This window comes from Cajanus cajan, chromosome 3 (assembly GCF_000230855.2).
Source record: "Cajanus cajan strain Asha chromosome 3, NIPB_CcT2T_4, whole genome shotgun sequence".
Lineage (NCBI taxonomy): Eukaryota > Viridiplantae > Streptophyta > Magnoliopsida > Fabales > Fabaceae > Cajanus > Cajanus cajan.
This window is the reverse complement of record NC_138519.1, coordinates 72,099,814-72,118,665: the sequence shown is the minus strand read 5'-3', so window position 1 is coordinate 72,118,665 and position 18,852 is coordinate 72,099,814. Positions and strand designations below refer to the sequence as shown.

At 28.3% G+C, this 18,852-nt stretch overlaps 2 protein-coding genes across 3 annotated transcripts; both read left to right on the top strand.

Annotated features, from left to right (window-relative positions):
* The first annotated feature begins 480 nt into the window (after positions 1 to 480).
* LOC109816427 (nuclear transport factor 2B) lies at positions 481 to 2,788 on the top strand. Its single transcript, XM_020381441.3, has 2 exons — positions 481 to 627; positions 2,199 to 2,788. The coding sequence occupies exons 1-2, from the start codon at positions 525 to 527 to the stop codon at positions 2,633 to 2,635; spliced, it is 540 nt and encodes a 179-aa protein (XP_020237030.1). The 5' UTR covers positions 481 to 524; the 3' UTR covers positions 2,636 to 2,788.
* Positions 2,789 to 13,635: 10,847 nt separating this feature from the next.
* LOC109816420 (internal alternative NAD(P)H-ubiquinone oxidoreductase A1, mitochondrial) lies at positions 13,636 to 18,289 on the top strand. Of its 2 annotated transcripts, none has more exons than XM_020381434.3 (9): positions 13,636 to 14,186; positions 14,878 to 15,091; positions 15,497 to 15,657; positions 15,771 to 15,836; positions 15,997 to 16,160; positions 16,806 to 16,920; positions 17,159 to 17,338; positions 17,413 to 17,575; positions 17,939 to 18,289. In XM_020381434.3, the coding sequence occupies exons 1-8, from the start codon at positions 13,731 to 13,733 to the stop codon at positions 17,563 to 17,565; spliced, it is 1,509 nt and encodes a 502-aa protein (XP_020237023.1). In that variant the 5' UTR covers positions 13,636 to 13,730; the 3' UTR covers positions 17,566 to 17,575; positions 17,939 to 18,289. The 2 variants fall into 2 exon arrangements, with proteins under 2 accessions (XP_020237023.1, XP_020237022.1); XM_020381433.3 differs by having other exon boundaries at positions 13,637 to 14,186; positions 17,888 to 18,289.
* Positions 18,290 to 18,852: the final 563 nt, after the last annotated feature.

Genomic DNA, 18,852 nt, shown 5'->3' with positions numbered 1-18,852 from the left:
GTTATCAAATATATTTGTATATATAAAGAGAGAGAAATGGAGCTTTAGTACTTATACTTGCATTTATCGTCATGAAATTTTGCAGAATTTTTTCTTGACTTTAGACTATATCTTAATTGAGTGTATATTTACCTACATCTGTTACCGGTATCCAAGTATTAATATAAAATCCATTACCATTTTGTTTATATAAAAAAAAATCCTTATAAAAAGGTCCGAATAAAATTTTACAAGTACCAATATTAATGTATGACTAGAACTACCATCATTGTGTGTTGTTTGGCCGTTGACCTTACGTTAAAGTTGTGTGATATTGTCATGTTTGTCTGTTTAGAGGTTGATGAACCTAACACATCACAACTTGTACATTTTAATTTGCATTTAGGAGAGTCAACTTCCCCATCCAATAGTCTTGATACACGTGTCCTAGAGACTTTAGAGGCATATTCCTCTCTCGTCTATAAATACAATCATGGATTAGTACTATTAGTTGACCCAAATAGGATAAAGAGGTAGGGAAAAAAATGGGATTTGGAGTTCGAATTAATGGCGTGGGCTTCTCCTTCATTCTGTTAACTTTCTTTGTACTATGTTCTGCCACTGATGAGAGCCATATTTTCTTCTCAAGTGAGTTTCCCTTCATTTCATCTTATTTTAAATATCTCCCTTTAACTTGATAGGTAATTTATAAACTATATGTATACGAGAGGGAACGCTCCAACTTTGTAAGGAAGACTTTGATAGATATAGTTCGTGATGATCCTTTTTTGTGGTTATTAATTAAAAGTCATATTGCTGCATTTTTGAAAGGCTCGATCTAAGGAAGGGAAGTAAATTAATCAAAGAACACAAAGTTCTCTTATCATGAATGACTTTTTTTTTTATAACAATTTTACTTAATTACATATTACATTCTCTTTTTCCCTAACATGTAACTAGAATATGAGCAGTCTTGATAAAAATGAATTTTAAAATAATTATTATAAAAATTAATAAATTTAATATATAGTAATTAATTATGTGACGACAATATAAAATTAGTGGATAAACTATTTTCTTTTGAGAGAGTTTATTTTAAGGTATAATGTATTTTTAGGGATCTTATTCCGAATATTATACCTAAAAATGTTATTCTCATGAACATGTTTCATGGACATTGATTAGTTTTAGAGAAAAATATATATTTTTTAATTAAAAAATGAAAATAAATTAAGAAATGAGGAATAATAAGTGAAAACAGGTGGTTATTAGAAAAAAAAAAAAAAAAGTAACTTTCATTCTCATGATAATATATACACGATACCCATGCCATCTTTCAGCATGAGAATAATAAACATGTCAAATATAAATATTTTACATTACTAAAATAAAATATACTCAAGAATATCTTTTTATAATCTTTTAATAAACACACGAATAAATATTCACATTTTCATATTCTCAAGAATAAAAAATTTATTACTTGAAACAAATGTCTCCTTAGAATATTGAGTAAATATTATTGACACTTTCTGAGATTCTGTGAAATTGCATAAAAATCTCTTACATTTTCTACCTTTATAATTTCGTGAAACATCATAAAGTATCACCGTAATTTACTCTAAAACATATAAAAAAATGGACGAATGAAATTCTAAATTGATTTGTGCTAAATTTGGTTTGTATATGTTCCTTTATGATTGAAAGGCAATGTGAAAAATCTTTACATAGTCTTGTATTTCAATTAAATTATAATATTAATTGTGTAGATTTTAATTACTTTTAAGATTTTAATTTTTTATATATTATCCATGTATAAATTTTTAATTATATATTAATAAAAAATTGTCTTAGATGTAACCTTTAATTAAATTAATTATTACGTAAAAGCTTTTTCCACACATGATAATGAATATTATTCTCTTTATAAATTAGAATAATGACATGTTAAATAATAATACTTTTAAAAACTATTATCTATCAATGATATTTTTAGAATTTTATTTTAAATCAATCTCTTTTTCTTAACATATCATTTTTTATAATTATTTTTAAACGGAATGTTTGGTAAATATTACTATGATATTTCATAACAACACCATTAATAAACTGAACACTCACTGGAAATGTTTAAAAGAAAGTAAAGAATTGTGTGTAATATGATGAAACTTCAAAAGTGTCTGAATAATTTATTCTTAAGATCTTTATCATACTTACAGGTCATGAGACACACATGTTAGCTGTAAAAAGGTTTAAAATACCTTCCGCCATTAAATATGGTTTGGGAAGGGGAGAGGTAGAGAATATGGATCCACAAACTTTGGCAAAGACATTTGTAGAAGATTACTACTCCAACAAAGAGGAAACTTTGGTAGGAACATTTGTGGAGCACTACTACACCACCTTTGACACCAATCGAGGAGGCTTAGGAAATCTTTATCAGGAAGATTCTATGCTCACCTTGGAAGGACAGGAAATCCGAAGCACTTCCAACATCGTTACCAAACTCACTTCGCTCCCTTTCCAACTGCACTACCATTCCGTCTCCACTGTGGAGCAATCTCTCAAGTTCAGTCAGGTGTTCCATTTGATGCCAAAATCGCAAGGAGGAGGGTTTTATGTGATGAATGACATGTTCCGTATCAACTATGCATGAACGCAATACCATCTAATATCCAACATTAAATGACACGTGAAAAGTCACTAGAAAAAGCTTGTTTAAAACTTTCATTTGATAATTAAGACCCAACATGGGTTCTTTTTCATTGGATTGTTGAATGCTTGCTTGGTAATTGTATATGTTACTATACTATACTGTATTTAAAAATTTTGTTTTTAATTGGTTAAAGAAAACACCTTCAAGGATAAATTGCTGAAAGATTATCTCGTAATAGAGATTAAAAACTTTAATGTCACATATGTTGCTTAATTGTTTAAGGTTATTTTACAAAAGAGAAAAATGTAATAATTTTTTTAATTTTTTTATAGTATAATTTTAATATTTTTTTATTATGCCATCTTTTATATTTATTTTATAATAAATATATATTAATTATCATATATAAATTAATTAAAAATTAGATAAGATATAAAAATATAATTGATAATATAATAATAAATATTTTCTTAAATTTTAAAATGACGAATAAATAAAAATAAAATTTTACCAAAAAATTCAACAGATAAAAAAGAATGGGAAGGTATGTTTATTAGAAGTGTTAAAAATACTTTACTCTAACAAACTGGTTCAATAGTCTAACATTTTATATTAGATTAAAAGAAACTAAAATAGTGATCTAAAAGAAATAATAGTACGAGTTGGATTAGGCTGTTGATAATTTTCAAACTCAAAATCTATCATATCTATTAAAGTTGATACTATCTATGAGGATTTACATAATTTATTCACAAAGGTTAATTAATAAAAATTAATTTTTTTTTTGTTAAGATCGTAGTTTTAAAAACTGGACCGGTCATCGAACCGGTTAAGGTACTGGGTCAGTGGGTCAAAGGTTGAACCGGTGAGTCATTAGTTGAACCGCATGACTCGATTTTTATTTATTTATATTAAAAAAATATTCACATTAAATATATTTTATACTTATAATATTTAATAAATTCATATCTTATTTTAAATTTCAATTTTTCTATCTTATTTAAAATTATTTTTATTTTTATTTTGTAAAAAAATACATAAAAAATTACATGTTAAACGGTATATTAATACAAATTAAAAATATAAATTATATGTACATATATAATATGCTTGCAATTAATATCACAAAATAATATATGTAATATTTACATAAATATTATATTATTAAATATATAATTTAAAATTAATAATATACTATAAAAGTTATTTAAGTTGTATATATTGCAAACAAATATATTAGAACAAGTAGTCATTGTTATATTTAATAAGACTCCTTGTTTTTCTATTAAGAGATTCAATTTTCATTATTATTTTTTGTAGTTTATGGTTCCTTAAATTTTTTTTAAAAAAAAAAATGGTTGAACCGGTTTGACCCACCGGTTCATCGGTTGAACCAGAAAATTGACCGGTTCAATCCGGTTTGAAACGGGTCGACTGCATAACCGATCTAACTTAAGATTCAGACTGGCTGGACCACCGGTTCCCGGTCCAACCGGTCCGACCGGCCGGTTTGGTCCGGTTTTTAAATCACTGGTTAAGATCAATAATTATGTTTTTCTAAAATTATCCCTAAATTAATGATATACTTATTATATGTTTCTACAGTTTTTGCATTCTAACAAAATAAGATTATTTATATTTTAAGAGACATAAATTAAATGAATTTCACTTAATTGTTAAATTTAAAAAATGCTTTTGATACGAGTATTTTTATAAAGAAAAAAAATTAATTAAAGCTTGAGACAACCTTGGGAGGATCATACTAAAAAGCTAGCTATCGTAGTTAGAGAACTTAAGACCTTATAAATCCACACTAAAATATGTAGAATCTTGTACTTTCAATTTGGGATTCAAGTCCCATACCTTGCGATTGGATTTTAACATCCTACAACATTTTGCAACTTTGACGTCCACGTGTGTTGGCTGTGCACTAACCCCTTTAACTAGTCCCAAGCAAACACATTCCATTGTTGTCATCATTGTCACTCATTTATAGTTGGGATCGAGTCATGGTGAAAGGTGTTGATACCAAACAAAGAGAACGTCCTTGGGGAGAAGCGCACTATAAAACCTAGTTATTGTTGTTAGAGATTCTAAGAACTTATAAATTCCACACTAGAATTTCATACTTCTAATATGTGACTTAAGTTTCATATCTTACAATTGGATCCTAACATCTCACCATCAAATCTTTTAAAAAGGATCACATTAATTTAAAATTTGGATTTTATAATAAGAATTGAAAGTAATATTACTTTTTATAAAAACAAATTGAATATAAAAAAATAAGCTTAACTTTATTCAACAAGCTAATTGATCACAAAATTTTTTTCTCATAACCAATTTAGGTTAGGTTGTGTTAACACATTTTACTAGGATTGACTTAATATAGTTGGCCATTTTACAATTACTATTTTCGTTGCAAATCTTTGGTTCTTCTAACTTTTAGTTTTGTTTCAACATTTTGGTTTTTCTAAGTATTTCAACACTACTTTATACTCCCTTCATCCTTTTTTATCTATCGAAATTTTAGTAAAATTTTATTTCTATTTATTAATTATTTTTAAAATTTAAAACAACATTTAATTGTGATATTATCAATTATACACTTATATCTCACCTAATTTTTAATTAATTTATACAGGATAACTATTATACATTAATTATGAAGTAAAAAAAAGAGGATATAATAAAAAAATATTCAAATCATTCCATAAAAATTAAAAAAAATTATTATATTTTTTAATTTGTGTAAAACAACGTTAAACGATCATTATAAAATAATAGAGGTAGTATAATTTTTTTTATGTATAATCAAGTAATTATGACTAGTTTAAGTGGAACATTAATTAATATTATTTTGAGTAGAACATTTACTTTGTAAGAATATAAATGAAGTAGTTAAAAATATTATAAATATTTGTAAGTAAATAAATAGGATGATGTAGTCTAAATTTATATAAATTAAATGTTTGTTAATTTGTGTGTAAAAGGTTAAAATAACAAAAGTTTTGAAACAGACTAATATTTTTGTGATATAAAATATAATATTAAGACAAATATTAATGGTGAAATATCCATACCCAAAGATTAAAAGTTACATTACTTAATAGAAATATACAATTCTAATCACATATCCAATAATAGCAATATATAAAAAGAAAATAGATATATAGTGTCGAGTCTTATCCTACTCACAGGGCTTGAATAAAAATAAATAGATCTATCAAATGAACCGATCGTCCAAGATGTTATAAAATTATTAATAAATAAATCTTTGGAGTATTTTTATTGATCAGCTAGTTGGACCCAGCTGTATTAGTTGAGATCCAAATTCAATAAATTGGTATCCTATTTTTTTTTAATTCGTGTTATTTAGTATAAAGTATTCATTGATGTTGATGAATAATCTATGTAAAAAAACATGATTGATTATCTTTAATAAAAAATTTCTTCTTAACGATATTTTTTTATTTATAAAATTTAAACTTAATACCTTTGTTAAAAAATTGAGTCCAACACTATACCCTATTCGTAAAGAATAAATAATTTATTCTCGTTTAAGGATGAATATTTTAGTTTAACTCCTCCAAAATAGAATGAAGATAAAAATAAGTAATTTGAGTGAAAAAAAAAATTAACATTGATATTCTAGCATCAAGAGAGCCTGTCATAAAAAAAATACAAATTATATATAATAAAAAATAAAAATAAATAAATAATAAATTATATATTTTAAAATTTTGGTAAATAATTAATTTGATTATATAGGATTATTTTTAAATTGATTTTTTTAAATATTAAAATTTAATTAAAAATATAAGAAATTAAGAAAATTTCATATAAAATACTTTTATTATAAAAAAAACTCTTAAAAAATCATTAAAAATTACTTATTAAAAATTCTCACTTTTAAAATAGTTATTCTCATTTATATGGAAAAGATTTGTTGCATTTCTACGTATATATTATATTGACAACTTTTTTTAATGGAAAATATTCAACCCATATCATTAATAATTTAGTACACAATATAATGGGAGATGTAATAAAAATGAGTTTGATATAGAGGTTCTTGCTAAATTGAGGACAACTAAATTTGGTTATGTAAGAGAAAAATTAACATCATAGTTTAAACATGTTATAAGAGCAACTCTAATGGGAGTTGCTTGACCCATCAAGCAACTCTAATCTCAGTTTCTTACCATTGGAGGGGTGTGACGTGACAATAGGAGTTTCTTGCAGAAGAGAGAGGGTTGCTTAGTAAAACAACCATTCTTTACCTTTGTGAACAGAAGGAGGCGCGGTGGTGAGGCAGTGGTTGGACGGCAGATGCGCAGGATTAGACGGCGGAGGCGTGCGGTGCGGTTGGACGGCGAAGGCGTGCGGGTGGACGTTCCTGAGCTTTGCGAGCGGGTGGACGTTCTGTCTGGACCTGGCGCGCGTGGCGAAGGCGGCGACATCAAAAGGAGTTTGAAAGAGGAGTTGAAGAAAAGGAAGCATGAAGAAAAAGAAAAAAAAACTCTCAAGAAGAAGAAAAAGAGACATTGGGTTAAAGAAATAAAAAAATTAAAAATTAAAAATTAAAAATTAAAAAAAAAACCTAAAATAAAAAAATCATTCTTGAAGCTGTTGCATCACAAGACTTGTGGATTTAGGGCATGCATTTTTTGGAACTGCAGGTTCGAATAATGAAATTACTGTGTTAAATGCATCTAATGTATTTAACGAAGTTCTTTTAGGAACTGCTCCGACAGTGCAATACACCATGAATAGAACCCAATATAATATGGGTTACTATCTAGTAGGTGGCATATATCCAGACTTTGCTACATTTGTCAAGACCATCTCCATGCCACAGGGGGAAAAAAGAAAATTATTTGCCCAACAACAAGAATCAATGAGAAGGGATGTAGAACGTGGATTCGGAGTGCTTCAATCTCGATTCGCAATCATACGAGGTACGACACGTTTTTGGGATGTCGCAATAATGAAAAATATAATTTATGCATGTATCGTATTGTATAACATGATTGTCGAGGACGAGCAAGACACCTATCAAAATTATATTGATTATGATGGTGTAGATGATGACATGTCAAGATCTGAAATATCTATAGGTGCTCATCCTAATTTTAAAACAACCTACCTTCAAAGGAGAGCAGACATTCATGACAAACGAATACACCGCCAACTTCAAGCAGATCTTTATTGAACATATTTGGGAACGTTTCGGAAATAATAATGATGAAAATTAATTTCGTATAATGTTTATGTATTTACTATTACTTTATTTTATTTTTAATATCTACTTATTGTATATTTTTTCTCATAATTTATTTTCTTTTATTGTAGTGTAATTGTCCGTTTTAATAAAAAATTTAATTTGGTTCATAAATGATTTGAAAAAAATTCTAAAAGTTGAATTTCTTAAATTTTTTTATTATTGGAGTAAATTTTTGTTTTAGTTACTTAATGCTGACATGGTACACTAAAAATTACTTTTTTCATTTTTCAATGCATAAAGCAACTCAAATGAGTCGTTTCCATTGGAAATGTGGTAAGTATCTCTTTACATTATTTTTTAATGATATCTCCGTATTCAGTCTCATCAAAAGTGGATGACTTGGCATTATGAACCATTCTAAGACAACCCGTTTCTACTGTAGCCGATTCCATGATCAGGTAAGAGCTTCAAGTACTGCCAACTTAATTTTTTTTAATCAATGATTGATTTTATTTATTTCATTCTCTAAAATAAGTACCTTAGTTTTAGAGGAATCAAATCTATAATTTACTTAGGCAAGTTTATTAATTGTTTTTCGTTTTAATAATTTATCTATTTTATGTAAATTACAAAAATTAGAACAAATTTGTATATTAAAAAATTATATAAAAATATAAAAATTAATAATAAAAAATTAAGTCATTACAATTTTAAATGTTTTTAATCATAATGTTTCAAATATTTAAAATAACATATTTAAAGTACCTTTATTAATTTATGTATCCAAAGATGAATTTGCATTTATGAATGACAATTGGGTGGGGCAGGCCAAATTAATAGTAGTTCCCTGTCACCCATTTCTTTTAATGCATTATAAGTTTTTTTATATTCGCAAGTATCTATGAATTTCAATAAATATTTATTAAAATATAAAGATTTAAATAAAAAGATGAGAAATAAAATTAAATTAAAAAAATAATTTTAAAATACATACTTACATTAAAAAATATTTTGATAACATATATTTGTATTAAAAATAAATAATTTATGATATATACTTATTATAAAAATAAATCAAATTATTTTATATAATTAAAAATATTTTTAAAGTAAGAATACTCATGAATACGTATATTTCACTACTTGTTTCTGTCTCATTATTAAGTAAGTATCTATATAATTATTCATTTATAATTCATAACAAATTTTATATGTAGATGTTCATGTATATAGGTGTTTTTAGTTTTATCATCCCTAGTCTCAACAAGACATTTATATACTTTTTTCTCAATATAATATACAAAAGTTGCTCCATAATTGAAAATGCAGTTAAAAAACAAGTTATATTATATATGAATATTACTCGCACTAATTTAAATACTTGATTATTACAAATAATTTAAAATTTTTGGATTTTTCACCGATGTATAGAAGGAAAAAAAATCATCATTTTTTTTATAGCTGATACATATATATTAATATAAGTAATAAAAATATCCAAACACATTCAAAATTAAACCCTCACACTTAGAAAACAAAAATTATAAGTGCAAGAACAATTTTATTATTTAAACAGGAAACATTGCATTCATTTCCTTTTATTTTTATGTTTTTGCATGTATATCTTTAAAACATGTTTTGAAATTGAAAAAGAAACAACGTTAATTTTCATTTTCTATACAGGAATGCACCCGTGTGTTGGTGGGCTCGTTGACCTTACGTGATCGAACATGTCGGTGAATCCAACGCAATGCAACTTGCACATCGTAATTCGAATTAATGAGATTCAACTTCTTCCTCCAATTGTATTTGCACACGCGTCCCAAAGACTTTAAACATAGTCCACTCTCGTCTATAAATATCTCTGTTGACATATAGCTAGGGTAGGGAAAAAAATGGCATCTAGAACTCGCATAAGCATGTGCTTCTTTTTCTTCTTCTTTTTTATAACTTCATTGCTCTTTATACTATGTTCTGCCACAGCTCGGAGCCCTATTTTCTTCTCAAGTGAGTTTCCTGTTCATTTCATATATATTATTTTCTATATCTCCCTAACCCTTTGATGGATAACTTTAAAAGGAATTAATACTTTGTTTGATATATTGTTCAAGATGAGTAAAATCATGATATTAGTTCCATCTTAATATCGCAATTATAACATCTTGGTTAATTTTAATGTTGACTATGAGAAATGGTAAATAGCAGTGTGATTATATTTCATATCTATTAAACATTGTTTTACTTGGATTGTATAGATCATGAAGCTCCGAGTATGGTGGGAAGGTCATTGAAAGCAATAAACCTTGAAGACTATAGTGAAACAACTGCAAATCAAGAGCACGATCCATGGAATGGGGCTAGATGGGGAGGAAATGCATGAAGAAATGGCTGAGAGATTACTGGCAATACGTTAATTAGATCACATTATTTCAGTTAATGCATCCTTTTTGTTTGATGTATGAGGTCAATGGGATGTTTAACATTTATATTAAGTTCTCAAGAAAAGAAACATTTACATTAATTATGAAAAAAGAAACTTTATATTAATTGGTTTTTTTTATAGCAAGTTATTGGTGTGAAGTATATCAAATGACTTAACTAATTTTCGAAAACTTCTAACTTTTTTAACTATGTATTTTTCATCACAAGATTTAAATTTGAAACAACGATATCTTAATTAAAGGAATTGAGACCATTATACTAATTATAAACAATGTATTTTGATTTTAGAGGAAGAGTAAAAAACTGTGGATGAATAAAAAGAAAAGGAATGGTTTAAACATCTTGATCGTTCAAAAATTAATAAAATATTTTCACGTGCCCTGTTATAAAAGAAATACATGGACAGTCATGACAATAAAATAATAAGAGATTAATTATATAATGAAGAATAATAAATTTAATTACTACTATCCATAAGCGTTTTGTCTGCATGTCACGTGTATGAACCCTAGGCAACATTAATTATATTAACTTTTTAATGTTTGACTAGTTTTTTTCACTTAAAAATAAGTTTTAAGTTGAAGTTAAAAATAAAGACTTAAAAAAGTAAAATTGTTTTTATTAAATTTCATTTTCTGGTTTAAAAGTTTCTATAAGTTACAAGTTATTTAACTTTTTTTTTTTTATAAAAAAAACCCTCTAATTTATATAACATTAGTTATCATGTCTAATAAAAAGGTATATTTATATAAAAACATATTAGGTAAAACTATTTCAATAATAATAAAACAAAGAAAAATACTGAAAAAACAGAATATTAAAAGTTTAATTTTTAAAATTTCAAAAAATAATTAATTAATAAATTTTTATTTTAATGATGATTTGCAAATCTATATTTATATACTTATACTAATAATAAAGATGATATCTTCTTTTGATATAGAAAATTTTAGACAATTTTGTACTTATAATATTTATATTATATTTCATTTTATCTTTTTTAACTACTCAAAAATCGTTCAAAACTTCTTATTATTAATCATCAACTATTATTTAATCTTAATTATTTTTTTTTCATTTTTAAGTGATTTCTATTTTTAAAATACAAAGAGGTATGAAGTGTCTTTTTTACATTAGTATGTATAATGTCATAATCTTCTCCTATGACTTTCATAAGATATAGAGTTTCTAGATATGCGTCTATTATTACCGTCTAAAGTTTATAATTTTCTCTATCAAAGATAAGTGAAAAAAATTGTGAAAAATTTGTTTCGACTTCCATTTTCATAGGTTGTAAGAACCTTGACTCTAAATATCAATGTTGAGTTATTTTTTATTTGTATTTTCTAAAGATATATTTTTGTCAAAGGAATATGATCTAGTTTTATTCATGAACTCTCTCTATATAAAAGAATTTGTTGGAAAAAATATATTACGTGACTTATTATATAATTCATGTTTGATTTAATTATCCTATTAATTTAATTAATTATTTGATAATGAGGTACTGTTATATAATAATAATAATAATAAGAGTTATTAAGAGTTATAATAAGTATATTTCATTAATTTTTAATGAGAAACTAATAGAAGACTATTATGATAATAAGGTAGCACTACAACAAAATTTAGTATTACCGACAATTATTTAATGACAATAAATTAATTTCCTCTATTTTATTATTTAATAAAAATATTAATGACTATTATAATAGTCACTAAAAATGTATTTACATCACATCAAAATTTACTATTAGCAACAATTATTTGTTAGAAAAAACTTAAGTCCCACATCAACTAGAAATAAAATAATTAAAGAGTATATAAGTAAATGATAACTCTCACCTTACAAGTATGTTTTATAAGGTTGAGTTAGGCCTATAACTTACTATTCTAAGTTGGTATTTAGGAGATAAGATAATTAAAAAAATTAAAGAATATATACTTAGAACATAACCTTCATCTTCTAACTCCCACATCAATTAGAAATAAGGTAATTAAAAAGTATTTGTACTTATCTTACAAGTCCTACATCGACTAGAAATAAGATAATTAAAGAGTATTATAATCTTTTCTTAAACTTTTAGCAGCAATTTTAAATGTAGTAACAAATGACACAAAAAGTTATACAATTTTCCCGACCATTGTGAGGGTCTTTACCAGCATATAGAATAATTGCCGGTAAATATTTTAGCGTCACTATAAACAATGGCTAATATGTGAAATGCTGGTAGAAGATTTTGTAACAATTTTTATTGTCATTAAAAATCATATTAAATGCCACTAAAAGTCCATTTTATTGTAGTGTAGAGAGGGTTCTTAGTTTTATTTATAAAAGGATTTGTGGTACGTATTTTTTTTTATCAAACATGCTTTAAGAAAAGCAAACACTAGAAAAACTCTTTCTATTTATCTAAATATCTAAATATTACTACATGTTTAATAGTTTAATAATAATAACTACAAAAGATATATTTTTACTATTATAAGTTATAAATTAATATTTTGTTTTTATTATAGAATTGTAATATAAGAATTAAATATTGATATTATCCTATTCAAAAATAAATAAATAAATTATAAATAATATAAAAAAATTAAATTTAAATATTTAAAACATAAATAAAAAATTCTTATTAAAGCTAATATATTTTCCTAAAAATATTTAAACATATTCCCCCATGATCTCCATGATAAAATTATAAGGGTGACTTGCATGGGGGAAATCAGTATGCAAAAGCAAGGAAATTCTTGTATTGGAAAGTCACACGTCTCCTTCCTCAGTTTTTGGGTGCAGGTGCAGCTTATATAATATATATATCTATTCTAGAATCTAACAATACTTCCATCACTGAATATTACACAAAATGACAAAACTCAAAAGGTTTGCGGCAAGAACTTAGCACTTTAAAGGCTTTTGAGACTTCAGGTATTACTTGTGCTGTTGTTAATTCTGATTATGCAAACTACTGGAGCTACAGACCACATATGCCCCTTTTACAATGCCATAGAATAGTTAGCAAAAGATTATTCTTTCAAACTTTCTTGTTGGATAATGAGGGGAAAAAATCCAAGCGAATACCATCTATTAATTATGTGATATTCATTTGAAAAAAACAGATAAACAACTCCTCTTGTGTGTATGGAAAATTCTTATTATCCTTCACGAAAAATCACATGACATTTGTCAATAACATGAGGTGCCAATGCTTGCAACTAAATCCAAACATCAGCACACAAACCTGGCCCACCCTTACACCAAGTTAATAACCGAAAACAAAACCCACATGTATGGAACTTTCTTACACTTATTTCACTTTATCTAAATTTTGTGATGCATATCTAATGCTTACACATTCTTACACACACAAAATCCACTAAAACCCATTTGAGGTTGAGACCAAACTAACTAGAAGGAGCATCATCATGTCTTGGTTAAGAAACCTCTCCAAGTTTTCCACCATTAAAGCATCATCTCAACGTCCCAAAAACACTGACCCATTTTGTCTTTTGCCCTCCTTCACTTTCCTCTCCCACTTCAGCTCCAACCCCGTTGAGGAGAAGCCTTGTGCAAAGCCCGTTGAGTATTCAGGTTTGGAACCAACAAGGGCCCATGAGAAGCCCCGTGTGGTGGTGCTGGGCTCAGGATGGGCTGGGTGCAGACTCATGAAGGGCTTGGACCCTCATCTGTATGACATTGTTTGTGTCTCACCTCGCAACCACATGGTCTTCACACCCCTGTTGGCCTCTACATGTGTTGGAACTCTTGAGTTTAGATCCGTTGCTGAACCCATTGGAAGGATCCAACCAGCTATTTCTAGAGAGCCCGGGTCTTATTTCTTCCTCGCAAATTGTACTCATATTGATGCACATAACCATATGGTGTGTTAGCTAGTTTTGTTTCCTTACAAGTATTTTCTAGCACTATGGTATTATCCAATTTCTAAGTTTGCACGTGAAGGGCATGCTTACAATAAATTATTACATGATTAGGGATAATTACCAGGATAATCTCCATGTAACAAGTTATTAATTGAAAAATGTGGTTACATGTTACATGGAAATTGGCTTTGGACCATATGATTTCGAACCATGCAACAATATTTGGTATGCTTACAATTGGAGGGCATACTCTTCAATTGGAAATGTTAACATTATTTAATTACAACTACTATTGGATTCATGTTGCTTAAAAAATAAAAAAATAAAAAGACTTTAGGGTGATGAATGATTTTCTTTAGTTTTTTTTTTTTTTTCTGAGATTAAAGGTTACGTAATTTGATGACTTTAAATGGAAATGTTTGACCAATGTTTCTTTTTGTTCATGCCAACGTGTGTTACAACTTCCTCCACCCAACTATAGGAACTTCGTGATTTTTGTTACATAGAAATTTACTATAAAATAAAACTTTAGGATGCATGGATTTTGGAATGTGTGGACAACCTTAAGTGATGAAAATTTGCCACTTACTAGATTGAAAGTTTTTTGTTGGTATGCTACTGTTATAGGTTTTACTAGGAGTATTGGTAGCATATCAGTGTGGCTTAGTTACAGAGAATCTTGGTTTTGAAGGTTCACTGTGAGACTGTGACTGAAGGAGTAGAGACAATAGCTCCCTGGAAATTCACAATCTCATATGATAAACTAGTAATTGCATTAGGATCACAACCTTCCACTTTTGGAATTCGAGGAGTCAAAGAACATGCCATCTTTCTTCGTGAAGTTCACCATGCACAGGAAATTCGTAGGAAGCTGCTCCTAAACTTGATGCTGTCTGATGTTCCAGGTTTGCCAAACTATAGTTTTACATGTTAGGCAAATATTTAGCCATCACACTATCACAGTTATTTTTATTAGGCCAAAGTACATTTTTGGTCCTTTATCTTCTAGTTTCAGTTTGTTCTCTTGTATTTAAAAAGATTTACTTTGATCTCTTAAATTAATCTTGATGGACGTGACAAACTCCCATCTGACATGGCATCTCTCACAGTTTGCCAAGTGTTACCGAGTTAATGTGGTAAACTGATGAAAAACCAACTTGTTATTATAGAAATACTTTTAGGAATTTAAGTGCAACTTCTAAAACTGAAACCAAGAATATAAGACGAGGGACCCAAGTATATTTTAGCCTTTTTATTATTTTATACTTTTGGTTGTACATCACTTTTATTTGTGCTTTACTTGTATTCAGGGATTTCAGAAGAGGAAAAACATAGGCTTTTGCACTGTGTGGTTGTGGGGGGTGGTCCAACTGGAGTTGAATTCAGTGGTGAGCTTAGTGATTTTATCATGAAAGATGTTCGTCAAAGATATGCCCATGTGAAGGATTACATCCGTGTCACTTTAATTGAGGTATGCTAAGTACCATCAGGCATCAGATATGTGATATGTGAACTTATGTAAGCCAAAAATTGTCTTATAAGAGGTAGTTTATGTTATTAACCAAATTATTCGTGCCTTGTTAGGCAAATGAGATATTGTCTTCCTTTGATGACCGGCTTAGGCGCTATGCTACCAAGCAATTGACAAAGGTGAGTTACACATTGATGCAAATTGCAAAGGCATTTCAGCATTAATTTGGAATATTTCATCATTGTAGTACTGTGTGAAACTGGTTGAAAAGCTAGCTAGTTGTTAAAACTTTTCTGTATTAGTTTCATTATATTTTGCCAATGTTGTAGTTTCTCTCAGTCAGGAGTTCGTCTTGTTCGTGGCATTGTGAAAGATGTTAAACCTCAGAATATTGTCCTTAGTGATGGTTCTGAGGTTCCATATGGGTTGTTGGTGTGGTCCACTGGTGTTGGTCCATTGCCTATAATTCAATCTTTGGATCTCCCAAAAGCTCCTGGTGGAAGGTTAGTCTTGTTACTCAACATTATTACATTAAGAAACACTGAAACTCTGGCACGACTAATGTTTAAAATAAAAAGACAGCGAGACATTGCATAGACACACAAAGAGAGGGACACTAATGAAATGAAATATGAATAAAATAATAAGGTATCTAAATTGATGGTATATTCACCTTTTTAAACCAACCTTCTATATTTTTTCTACCAGAATAGGCCTAAAAAAAGTAAGACATTTTTTTTTTAATATTTTCTATTTTAAAAAAGACTTTTTTTTTATAATTAGAATACTGTGTCCATTCAAAAGGAAGTGTCAACTCAAGTGTCTGTAGAAGTGTCCAAGCTAATAAAAAATATATTTTTTAATTAGAGACCTAATTAGAAGTGTCTGCAAGGGTCGGTGTTCAAAAATGTGTCTGACACTGCGACATTTCAAACAAGGGAGGTTTCATGCTTCATAGTTATCACATTCACTTCCCCGTGACAACCTTGTTAAAGTTACAAAATTAGCATATCATTTGTGGTTGGAATTAGAATTTATATGTCATATAAGGAAAGTTGGATCAGGTATCTATAGAGATTAGTGACCACTGACCAAACTTTTCTATATCAATTATCCCAAAGCAAATTCTGAATGTTTATGTTTCATAGGATTGGTGTTGATGAGTGGCTTCGTGTTCCTTCCGTACAAGATGTGTTCTCAATAGGTGACTGCAGTGGATTTGTTGAAAGTACTGGAAGACCAACACTTCCTGCACTAGCTCAAGTAAGTGATATATTCATTAGTTTCTCCTGCACACTCCTTCATTGAGTTCATTCCTTAAATTCTTGCCATTTGTAGTTTTGGTTTTAGGCTAAGGTAAGATTTGAATATGATACATTTTATAGTTACTGTTTCTTTTATCTTATTTGTTATGGTTCATCAATATGAAGTAATGTTACTGATTTCTTCTTTGCAAGAAAGCTTGTTGGTCATTTGACACATTGCCATTTGAATTCCACAGGTGGCAGAGAGGCAAGGTAAATACTTAGCAGCTCTATTAAACAAAATTGGTAAAGCAGGTGCAGGCCATGCAAATAAGGCAAAAGAAATAGAATTTGGGGATCCATTTGTTTACAAGCACCTTGGAAGCATGGCAACAATTGGAAGATACAAGGCCCTTGTTGACCTTAGGCAGGGCAAGGTAATATTTATCACTCCTGAGATATTGTTGGTGCTTCAAAAACTTGGTGTGACTCACTTACCAAGCTCTTGCAGGAGGCAAAAGGGTTGGCTCTTGCAGGATTTCTGAGTTTTTTTATTTGGCGCTCGGCATATATCACACGTGTTATCAGCTGGAGGAACAGATTTTATGTTTTTGTCAACTGGATTACAACTGTTGTATTTGGCCGCGATATAAGCAGATTATGAAGATCTTGAGGTAATCACTTCCCGCATGCCTAATGATTTGTTTGGATAAATTTCTCCAAAGACACTTTTCATAGAAGAATAGGATGGAAAAATGAAATAAGTTTTCTTTTAAGCTAATTTGTAAAAATTATTTCGTGTTAGCTTCTTTAAAAACTTATTTTTAACTTATGATAAGTTAGTTTTAGATTATATAAAAATTTCTTTCATTTTTTCTTTTAATTTTTCTCTCCTAAAAGTATCTAAAGAAATTTATCCAATCATACTTTAAGTGTTGTTTCCTAAGGTTTTATGTAATTTTGTTCGGGTTTGGACTTGTTGGTAGGATCTTAATATGATAACACTTTTGCTTGGTTGCATTGAGGGTTCTTCCTAGAAGCCAGGAACTATCATGAGATGAATTTCAGTTTACTGGACAATGGACTTGGACAGCATGGAACTGCACTAGTTCATGACATTTTCCGTTTATTCCATTTGTTAAAAACAGTGGCAAATAAAAGAGGATGTTGAGAAATGGGCTTGAAGGACAAGACAATGAAACTTGTTGCATCTTGAAGCCGATGCAATATTTTGTCCACACTTTTTTCTTTCCTGTAGCTTGTTATTAATCAAAAATCTAGAAATCCTAAGTGTTTCTATACCTATTGAAAACCAAGAAATCAATTTTCATTTGCAAATACTGTTCATAAAATTTGTGGTTGCAATAATACCAGTTCAGTTACCTAAATTTGCCTGATCTCTTTTCTGTCAGAAGATTATTGAAATGGGAAAAGAATTGTTATAGGTCATTCTTGTTATTGGAACTAGTTCCTCCAATTGCAAGTGCCTTATAGAGTTCTTAGTTGAAGTATTGAAATAACACTTGAATTTTAGACTAGATAACATCATTTAGGTGTTTACCAGAAGTGGAAGGAGACATACTTTTTCAACTTGAAAAGAATCGAACACAGACTAAATTTTTCATACTAAAAAAATAACTTAGTTCCTTTATTAGTGCCATAGGTCTTAGCATTTGCATTGAAAATATAATAAAGGATTCATTACACTTTTTATCTCCAAAATTACAAAATCTCACGAATTGCCCCTAAAAAGTTTTTCACGATTTTTGTCCCCCAATTTAATTTTTTTTTTTTTGCAAATTGTCTAAATTGTAGAAGTTTAAAGGAAAAATTGCCACAAAATCGTGGCGATTTAAATATCTCAAGGCAAAATTTGCTATATTTTGTAAATTAGGGTCAAAATTCGTGAAAATAAAAATCTTTGAAGCTTGTGAGATTGTGTAACTTTGTA

Excerpts from the sequence above, each read along its gene's own strand:
- LOC109816427 (XM_020381441.3), top strand. The coding sequence starts at position 525 with ATGGGATTTGGAGTTCGAATTAATGGCGTGGGCTTCTCCTTCATTCTG. Across the intron at positions 628-2,198 it reads GAGCCATATTTTCTTCTCAA|GTCATGAGACACACATGTTA; the intron begins GTGAGTTTCCCT and ends TCATACTTACAG.
- LOC109816420 (XM_020381434.3), top strand. The coding sequence starts at position 13,731 with ATGTCTTGGTTAAGAAACCTCTCCAAGTTTTCCACCATTAAAGCATCA. Across the intron at positions 14,187-14,877 it reads TTGATGCACATAACCATATG|GTTCACTGTGAGACTGTGAC; the intron begins GTGTGTTAGCTA and ends TTGGTTTTGAAG. Across the intron at positions 15,837-15,996 it reads CTACCAAGCAATTGACAAAG|TCAGGAGTTCGTCTTGTTCG; the intron begins GTGAGTTACACA and ends AGTTTCTCTCAG.